We start from the raw sequence: 10933 nt of genomic DNA on the forward strand, positions 1-10933 counted from the left end.
TGCTAATTCCCACATGCATAGTAATGTTGAAGTTATACAGTAAAATAGTTTCCCATGCATCCTCTTTTATGCATTATTCATTGTTCTTTGCATCCGTGTTTGCAGCAAAGTCGTATCGAGGACAGATTGGAGCGGCTGGACGATGCCATTCACGTATTGCGGAGTCATGCGGTGGGTCCGTCCACGGCGATGGCCGGTGCACATGCAGATATGCACGGATTGATCACGCCTTCACACTCTCACAACGGGGCCATGGGCGGATATAGCTCCGGACTGCTGCCCTCCAACAGACACTCGCTCATGGTAAGAGGGGCTTTTATTATATATGCTGAGAGATGTAAACGGACAATATCAGACTCTTCATCTTTCATCTTCGGGTTTTTGTAGGAGTGACTTTTTAGTAAAAAAAAAAAAAAGTTACATGAGCAGACATGAGGGCGTATAACTACATATGTTATATAACATATACACTCGCCGGCCACTTTATTAGGTACACCTTACCAGTACCGGGTTGGACCCCCTTTTGCCTTCAGAGCTGCCTTAATCCTTCGATTAACAAGCTACTGAAAATATTCCTCAGAGATTTTAGGCTGTGGCGTTGATGCTCAGTTGGTACTAATGGACCCAAAGTGTGCCAAGAAAATCTCCCCTACACCATTACACCACCACCACCAGCCTGAGCCACTGATACAAGGCAGGATGATCCATGCTTTCATGCTGTTGACGCCAAATTGTGAGCCGAGCATCCGAATGTGTCAGCAGAAATGGAGACTCATCAGAGCAGCAACGTTTCTCCAATCTTCTATTGTCCAGTTTTGGTGAGTCTGTGTGAATTGTAGCCTCAGTTTCCTGTTCTTAGCTGACAGGAGCGGCACCCGGTGTGCTCTTCTGCTGCTGTAGCCCATCCGCCTCAAGGTTGGACGTGTTGTGTGTTCAGAGATGCTCTTCTGCAGAGCTCGGTTGTAACGAGTGCTTATTTGAGTTACTGTTGCCTTTCTATCAGCTGGAACCAGTCTGGCCATTCTCCTCTGACCTCTGGCCTCAACAAGGCATTAGCGCCCACAGAACTGCCGCTCACTGGATATTTCCTCTTTGTCGGAGCATTCTCTGTAAACCCTAGAGATGGTTGTGCGTGAAAATCCCAGTATATCAGCAGTTTCTGAAATACTCAGAGCAGCCCGTCTGGCACCAACAACCATGCCACGTTCAAAGTCACTTAAATCCCCTTTCTTCCCCATTCTGATGCTCGCTTTGAACTGCAGCAGATCGTCTTGACCATGTCTACATGCCTAAATGCATTGAGCTGCTGCCATGTGATTGGCTGATTAGAAATTTGCGTTAACGAGCAGTTGGACAGGTGTACCTAATAAAGTGGCCGCTGTGTGTATGTTATTACTATTGAATTCACCATGTGATCTCTTCAAGACTAATCTGCTTGCAATATTTGCATTGGTTAAATAGATAAATAATAATATTAATAAAGTAATGCTATAATGCCGTGTGCTTGACCTAATTGGCTAATATTAGGTCAGGTGTGTGCTGTTGGCTTTATTCTGACTGTATGTTACGAACGGCGCAAGACTAAATACAGGAAATAACAGACTGAAAATGGGGGAGGAAAGAGTTGAGAACATCAAGGAAGATGCTGGTAATATTTTCCATATTTAAGGCTTTAAAAAAAAACTTGAAACGATCCATAAAGCTGCAGACAGCTGGAGAGAATAAAGAACAGAGAGAGAACACAAGAAGAGAAGCAGATATAATGTTCATACTACACACACACACACACACACATGCATACTGAACATACACATACAAACACACACATCCACAAATACATACTGTACACGCACATACACGCATTCATACTGTACACGCACATACAAACACACACACACACACACACATACTGTACACGTATACACACACACACAAAAAATATACATGCACAACACACAGTGAAACACACACACAAACACACACACACACACACACATACAAAATAAACACAGACACACATAATGTACATACACACACATACGTACTGTACACGCACATACACACAATGTACATGGCATGCACATACACACATAGAGATACACAAACATACACATACAGACACACACACATATACAATACATATAGACACACACATAATGTACATACACACACAGGCACACAAAAACACACACAGCATATTTTAGGACACACATACACACACACACACATAAACTCTTACAGACACAGAGAGAGAGCACGCACAAATACACACACACACACACACAGAATATTCTAGAACATATACATACAAAAAAACACACATACAGACACACAGACATAACATAAAATGCGCACACACAGAATATTTTAGAACACAGGCACACACACACACACACACATAATGTACATGCACATACACACAGAGAGAGACACATACACACACAGCATATTTTAGGACGAATGCACACACACATGAACACACACACTGACACACATACACACACAGCATGATCTAGGACACACTTACACATATTGTACACAGACACATATAGTAAGAGACACACATACGTATATACACACATAATATGCATTACACACAGACACATACCAAAGGCAGACACACACGCATAATGGACATACACAGATATACACACACAAGCACACATACACAGCATAATTTAGGTCACACATTTACACACACACACACACACACACACACACAATTATTTATAAATAATTTTATTTCCAACAATATTTTGTGAAGCATAAGGTGTGTGTTACTCTTGAAGAGCTGCGCTTTGTTTGGTTGTGTGTTTGGTCTCTGCGTGTGCGTATTTCCAGTGTTAACGAGCTGTTGTTAATGACAGAAATGAATAGACGCAGGCATGTTCGTGCTCAGGCATTTGATTGGACGAACGCTGCTGTCGACAGGTCCTGAAACTCTGCTCAATGTCTCACTGACGCCACTGTTTATTTATTCACTTTCACCAGCGCGCACGCGTGTGTGTGTGTGTACATATGTGTGTGTGTGTGTATGCTGTAATGAACTAAAATCCATTCACACCTCACATTTTTGTTCTTAAAGGTATCGTTCACCCTAACATGATCATGCTATCATCGTATTATATTACATTATTAGTGAATTACTATAAATATTATAATTAGTAATTAATGATAATGCCGGTATAGTGATTAATATGATTAATTATTAATAACTACGCTGTTATTTGTGTAATAAAATGTTGGCAGATAGTCAAAACTAAATCATTTTGTGTACATATTTACATTTTATTAAAGAAAACATTGGCTCATTGTGAAAATGTAGCCCCGTGTACATTTCTGGAGAGCGCAAACTATGTAGCCAGAAGTATGTATGGCTGCGTTTCGTCTTTAAAATGAATGCTATGGAGTGGTATGACACTGTTCCTTTGTGCGCTACGAGTTGAGCGCTTACCTCCACATGGACAGTGTTTCCACTGTTACCAGTTTGTCCAGTAGCTCGCCGCCTACGTCGGAGGATTCGAGACGAAGAGAGGAGTTGACCATGATGAGTCTGGAGTCTGGCAAAGAAGAGTTCCAGAAAGCAGATAAGACAACAACAGAACCCAAAAAGTAAATAACAGGGTGAGAACGTGGTAAAATCTGAAAACGTGGTAAAAAATCAGGCGAGGGCTTTTCTTATTCTGCATGGATTGCTTTTAAAAACCCTGTAAGTTGGGTTTAGGGAAGGAGGTGGGAGGGTCAATCTGCTTTTGAAAACACTATCGGTTGGGTGAGAGGTGTGGCGATTTGGTCGGTCGGTCGGTCAGTCAACAGCGTCCTCTGGTAAATTTACATGAGAATAGGAGGCGCGAATGACACTCGCGACAGAAAATTGCAAAACGGGTTCATTTTGAAAACGTAGTCCCGTGGACGTTTCTGGAGAACGCGAATTATGTAGCCGGAGGAACGTATGGCTGCATTTAATTTTTTTTCAAGCAAACGCTACGGGGCGGTATGACGTCGTTCTTTTTCGCTCTTACCAGCTGATGCTTACCTCCGTGTAGAGGGCTTTCCCGCGCAACCAGTTTGTCCAGTTAGCTCATCGTGTACGTCGGCAGACTTGAGACGCAAAAATTCCAGAGATCAGGTAAGACAAAAACAGAAGCTAAAAAATAAAACGAACAAGTGAATAACAGGGTGAGAATGTGGTAAAATCCGAAAATGTGGTAAAAATCAGACAAGGGCTTTTTTTTTTTTGGACTGCTTTTGTAAAGCGGCTCTGTTTACGGAAGTAAGCGGGTCAATCGCTAAATTTTATTGGGTTTAGGGAAGGAAGAGGGTGGGTCAGTAGATAGGCTAGTCGCCCAGTCGGCCATTCAGACAGACAGTCGGTCGACAGCGCCTCTGATGGGTTTACGCTAGAACAGCGCTGGCACGAACGGCACTCGTCAGAGAAATTTGAGATGCGAAAAAACGCAAACATCGCCCTCTAACGGATTCGTGAAAACAAAACCTGCACAAATACGTACCTCCCGGGACTCATTTCATGGTCTCCAAAAACGTCCATGGGACTACGTATTCTGAATGAGCCTGGGTTGGAAATTTGAGATCTGAAAAAGCGTACACATCAGTAGATTCACAAAAACAACAAAAAAAACGTAGCTCCTGGGACGTATTTGGTGCTCTCCAGAAATGTATACAGTAGTACATATCTATAATAAGCCTGGGTTGATAATTTCATAATTTAATTCAGTTTTAGTAATGAAAATAGTAGTAAACAAAATCAGATTTTTGGACAGTCTGAAGGAACAGCTTGATCAGATTTGCTAAATTAATTTCTATTGTTATATTATAATAGTAATTAATATGATATTATGAATTATTAAACCATTCTCTGTAATAAGAAAAGTTGGTTTAGTTGAAACTAAATTATTTTGTGTACTGTATGTTATTAAAATTGTATTGAATGTCATTTTTTCAGAATATGCATTTATTCATTAGTTTTCCTTCAGCTTAGACCTTTCATCAGGGGTCTCCACAGTGGAATGAACTGCCAATTATTCCAGCTTATGTTTTACACAGCGGATGCCCTTCCAACTCACACACACACACACACACACACACACAGCTATCTTTATTGAGGACTCTCCATATCTGTAATGATGTTTCTACTATATTCTCTCTGCTACCCCTGAATTAAGTCTCTCAGCAAAAAATCTGCCATTTTACGTTTTCAAAATACTTCTTACTGTGAGATTTATCAGGCGTTTTCCTCATTAAGGTAGAAAAAAAGTTTTTAAAAAAAAAGGTAAATTAAAAAAAAGTCAAATTTACTGCTATACTTGTGGGGACATTTGCTCCTTTTTTGTTATTAAAATTGTATTAAATGTGATTTTTTCAGAATATGCATTCATTTATTCGTTTTCCTTCGGCTTAGACCTTTCATCAGGGGTCTCCACAGTGGAATGAACCGCCAATTATTCCAGCTTATGTTTTACACAGCGGATGCTCTTCCAACTCATACACACACACACACTCACACACTCATACACTATGGTCAGTTTAGTTCACCAATTCCCCTATGGCACATGTGTTTGGACTGTGGGGGAAACCGGAGCTCCTGGAGGAAACCCACACCAACACGGGGAGAACATGCAAACTCCACACAGAAATGCCAACTAACCCAGCCAGGACTCGTGCCAGCAACCTTTTTGTGAAAAGCGACGGTGCTAACCACTGAGCCACCGTGCTGCCCCTATCGTGGAGTTTTTCCTTTATTATTTCAGCAAATAGGATTGTAAAAATGGTCTGTTGTATCTTCCCGTTCACTTCTGCTGAAAAGGGTCCATTGAACCCAAAATCAGATTTCTGGAACAGTCTCTGGAGGAACAGCTGGATCAGATTTGCTCTGCATTTTTTTGTGAAGCTGAAGTGAGCGGTCAGAGAGCTGAGGTCATGCTGAAAACAGGTGCTCACATGATGACACACACACACACACACACACACACACACACATGCACAGCTATCTTTATTGAGGACTCTCCATATCTGTAATGATGTTTCTACTATACAGACTGTATATTCTCTCTGCTACCCCTGAATTAAGTCTCTCAGCAAAAAATCTGCCATTTTACGTTTTCAAAATACTTCTTTCTGTGAGATTTATCAGGCGTTTTCCTCATTAAGGTAAAAAAAAAAAGTAAAAAAAAAAGGTAAATTTAAAAAAAGTCAAATTTACTGCTATACTTGTGGGGACATTTGCTCCTTTTGGTGCACTCAGATGTTACATTACAAGTCTACACAACAACACTCTACTTAAAATAAAACTTTTTTTGTCTTTGAACTTTGGACCTCTCGTTTCAAATTATTGGCTGCATCCGAAACCGCCTACTCAGTAGGTGCTGCATTTGTATTTAAACGTACTACTCGGCATACCTGCCAACATTCGAATCATAAAACCTGGGAGATTTTATCCTGGGTTGCGTGCGAAGTGATGGTTGCATGTTAGGTTCGGTGCGCATGAACCAAAAATCTAGCCAGACTGTACCAAAAAGCTGAGGACTGGGGTTTTAACAATACACAATACAGGAGATGGCCGGGAGATGGTTCTGAAATCCGGGAGACTACCGGGAAAAACCAGAGTGTTGGCAGGTATGCTACTCGGCCGAAAAGTACGTTCTTTACAGTATGATTGTGAGCAGTATGAATGGAACTAGGACATACTACGTCCGCCATTTTGTCATGATCACATGACCTACGCACGTAAGTTGCGTCACTTCACTCCCATTCATGAATTCTCCCGCGGGGCATCATGGGATATCGCAGCGTGCATGAGAGAATTATTAGTTCATCCGAGTACTTCTAGCGAACTCTTTGAATTTAGGCATACTACTTGGCTCGCATTCTGTTTTTAGCGTACTATGGAAGTACGCGGTTTCGGACGCAGACATTATGATTTTGGACACACTATTTGTATTTTTTAATACTATATAAGACAGATATTATGCAACGAATTGCAGCGCAGTTTAACTTTTCCCTACAAAAAAAGTCTTCTGTAATGCAGATCTGGAAGTTATGCACAAGGGCGCCATCTAGTGTCCTGTATGAATAGAGCAGGTACCTTTGAAATACTTTATAAACATGGGACAAACTAATAATGTTTTCCAATACTGTGTAGGGTGGATAATATCCGACTAATTGGGATGCAATTTTTTTCCCTACCAAAAAAATAAATAAATAAATAATTAGATTAGAAAAAGATTAGTCATGATTTTACTTCTGTAATGCAGATGTAGCGTTTACGTGCAAGGGCGCCATCTAGTGTCCAGTTTGAATGAAACTGCTATTACATTAGGTGTCTGCTCAACATAAACTAATTTTCGGAGGCCAAAAATAGCAAATATAATACTTTTCTCTAATGATACAGGGCTTTGAAATACTTATTTTAGCATGCTATGATTTAGGACACACTAATAATGTTTTCCAATATATATATATATATATCCAATATTTAAGATGGATAATATCAAATAATTGAGATGCAACCTAAAACAAAGAGATTTGTTATGTTTTACTTCTGTAATGCAAATGTGGAGTTTTTGCGCAAGGGCACCATCTAGTGTCCAGTATGATTTAAACAGATATCACATGTCTATACACAACATTCTGCTTTAAAAAAAGTAAAGAAACATGACTTTTTTATCTCATTTGTATGCAAAATACTATGTAATTTTGGGTTTCTTATTTATACGTAATCCAAGATCATACATAATATGATCTGAAACACTCATTGCAATTTCAGCGCCATCCAATAGCCACCATCTAGTGTCCAGTATAAATGAAACAGATATAAGATTACGTGTCTGCTCAACAGCACTCTGCTTTTTGGTGGTGGAAAATATGAAATATAATACTTTTCTGTGAATATACAGGGCTTTTTGTCTCTTTAGAGAATAGCGGGTTACTTTAAAATACTTATTTCAACATACTATGATTTGGGACACACAAATAGTTTTCCAAGGATGAATAATGTCCAATAATAATAATATAATAATATTAGAATGCAATTTTCTCAACCAAAAAATAAATAAATTTTCAATCTGTAATGCAGATGTGGTGTTTATGCGCAAGGGCGCCATCTAGTGTCCAGTAGGAATGAAACATATATTACATTACGAGTCTACACTCTAAAGATCTCTGAATCTCTAAAGATGCAGGACTTTTGATATCATTATTTACCTTTATTGAAACTCAATGATTACATTTCCAGATTAAATACCTGAAAATATAAATGGATAAACTCCATATGCCTAATAGTGAGGTCAGAGGATGCTGAAACAAAATCAGCTGGAGTTTGACAGGTTGAAGATGCTCTAACCTGCTGTTTAATCCACAGTTCACTCTCTCAGTCCGTCTGTCAGCAGCTGAGTTATGGTTCAGTAATATAGCCTGACTTCTGAACGCACACCGAGAGCCCGGAGCACAGGAGATGTAGAGATTTGAGGCATTAAAGCTTTAAACACACAGTAATGGCATTTAAAAGCATCTCCTTTTAGGATAAAGAGAGTTGGAGCTGCAGTAAATCTTCTGTGGAGGGTTGACAGAGTTTAAAACCATCAGATCCACGGTTTCTGAACGCCTGATACGCTTTCAGATGGCGTTCAGCACTCGCAAAGATGTAAACAATAAACACAGCGCTAAAACACACTCTGATCTGATGCCTTTTCAGCTCAAATGTTCTCTTACTGGGGCTCTATGATTGCTGTAATGCAGAAAACACACACAGTATCGCAGAATAGACGAATTTCCTACCACAACTCTAATTTTCAGTAAAAATTAATTAGGATGAATGTGTCACAACTAATTTTATGCTTTAAATAAAGCCGCTGAAATAGACTAAGTGTGTCCAATAATATTATTTTAAATTAAATTGACCTACAACTAGCTTAAATGTAACCCCCTCGTTTCAGCAGGGTGTTTTCACACCTCTACTTTGGAAAAAAGTCAGAAAAGTGGGCGTGTCCAGCTCTGTTTAGGGGGGAGTGTCAGAGGAGCAAAAGAGGCGTGGTGTGGGAGTGTCTATTTGGGCACGCTGACGTGAGTCAAAATACACACACAGGGGAGAAAGTGATGGTGTTTACATGGACATCTGTAGTAGAATTATTGGCCAAATGATTAAATGGTGGACTTTAACTGCAGTTTGGCTCTTTCATTCAGGGAATTCATTCATGTCCCTCGTGACAAACGAGATATTTGATTGGAGGAACTGCTCTAAGCGCGTATTTTTCATGCAATGTTTGATACCGCACGGCGAATGAGAGAAAAAAAACTCAGCATTTCCCGAAAACTTAGATGCACACGGCAGGTAGTGTCAGAAAGCCGCGTGTGTTATTCCGATCACTAAATGCGGTAAAAACCCTACACAAGGTTAAAGTTTGGTTGTGGTGCTAACATGTTTACACTCGGTGCAATAGTTAGTTCGATACGAACAAACTGAATAAACAAAGAGCACTGGTCGCTCACTTACCAAATCTGTAGAGACAGGACAATCACCAGCAACTAGAGCCGCGTCTTCATTAAGAGGAGACGACAAGCTAATCCGAATCTCAGCGTTTGCAGATGAGAACAGCTCTCAGGTAAACAATGTTCCTCCTTAGACACGTAAGTTATTGTTGTCGAGCGTCGCGTACACTGTTAATCCACACGTGAGTCTGAGCTCTCACAGAGAGAAAATGAAAACAAAACTTAACGGCAGCAAACTATAAAAGCAACACTTCACGCTTGTTTTGCCAACACAACGTGGCGTCTCTGCCGTCTAAACACGGTGACAGTAATGAATATTAATGAAGTTGCACAATAGAGCGCGCTGATTGGTTTGAACCAAGCTTTACTCATGCATTAATGCAGCACACTGTAAGACGTAATAAGACTCACTCTGGCACAGAAGTCCAGTCTGCACGCTGGAATACACGCTATTATCTCATGGCCGTGACGCAGCTTCAAAAATTTGTTTCAAACCGGAAGTACGAATTTGCTTGAAATAACGCAAAAACAACCAATTTACACTTTTTAGTGAAATATAGGTGTCTTAATAGTGTTTTTAGCAGTGTGGGACACATATACCACTGTCAACAGCTCAACACATGTGTTTTGGTGTTTCGTGACCCTTTAAATGTTATTTTGACCATTTAAATCGGTGATCAGTAGGGCCTGCGAGCCAAAGTTGGCCCATTGTAACCTTTGACTTGGCCCACCGTTCCATCTGAGAAGAGAGTGAGAAGGATAGAGAGGGTTGGGGCGAATTCCTTTAAAAGAGATCATCATTTAATTTGATGTAATATTTTTTGTTTGTTTTATTGTTGAGCTACAAAAAGCTACAGACACTAATTTATTTATCTTTTACCCACTAGCCTCAATCAAGCTTGGTTTTTGGCCCTTCAGAAGAAAAAGTTTGGGCACCCCTGATTTAAATGATTTTAGGCTGCATTGTGGCTCAGTGGTTAGCACTATGGCCTCACAGCAAGAAGGTCACTGGTTCGAGTCAGTTGGCATCTCTGTGTAGAGTTTGCATGTCTGGGTGCTCCGGGTTGCCCCACAGTCCAAATGCATGCACTATAGGGGAATTGGATAAACCAAATTGGCTGTAGTGTGTGAATGAGTGTATGGGTGTTTCCCAGTACTGGTTTGCATATAAAGGCATCCGCTATGTAAAACATATGCTGGATAAGTTGGCGGTTCATTCCGCTGTGGCGACCTGTAACAACTCGGGGACTAAGCCAAATCATGTTTTTTTTCCCAACAAGATGAGTAGATACTTTTTCTTAAGCTAAACACACTTTCGAGACCTCGCTTTGCTGCTTTGGTAAACATATCTTGATTTATAGATGTTCAGATATTTGTACTTGAAATTAAAACTAAAATACAGAGTAAATATTCTTCCCACATGTGGCTG

At 40.2% G+C, this 10933-nt stretch overlaps 1 protein-coding gene across 16 annotated transcripts in view; it reads left to right on the plus strand.

Moving 5' to 3' along the window:
* Positions 1 to 10933, plus strand: part of tcf4 (transcription factor 4) — a 435077-nt gene that overhangs the window by 399166 nt on the left and 24978 nt on the right. For all 16 annotated transcript variants that reach the window (XM_087299107.1, XM_087299113.1, XM_087299106.1 and 13 more), the window contains 1 exon segment: positions 106 to 303. In XM_087299107.1, coding sequence (XP_087155233.1) covers positions 106 to 303 — 198 coding nt within the window.

The sequence above is a fragment of the Danio rerio genome, chromosome 21 (genome assembly GCF_052040795.2).
Source record: "Danio rerio strain M-AB ecotype USA chromosome 21, GRCz13ab, whole genome shotgun sequence".
Lineage (NCBI taxonomy): Eukaryota > Metazoa > Chordata > Actinopteri > Cypriniformes > Danionidae > Danio > Danio rerio.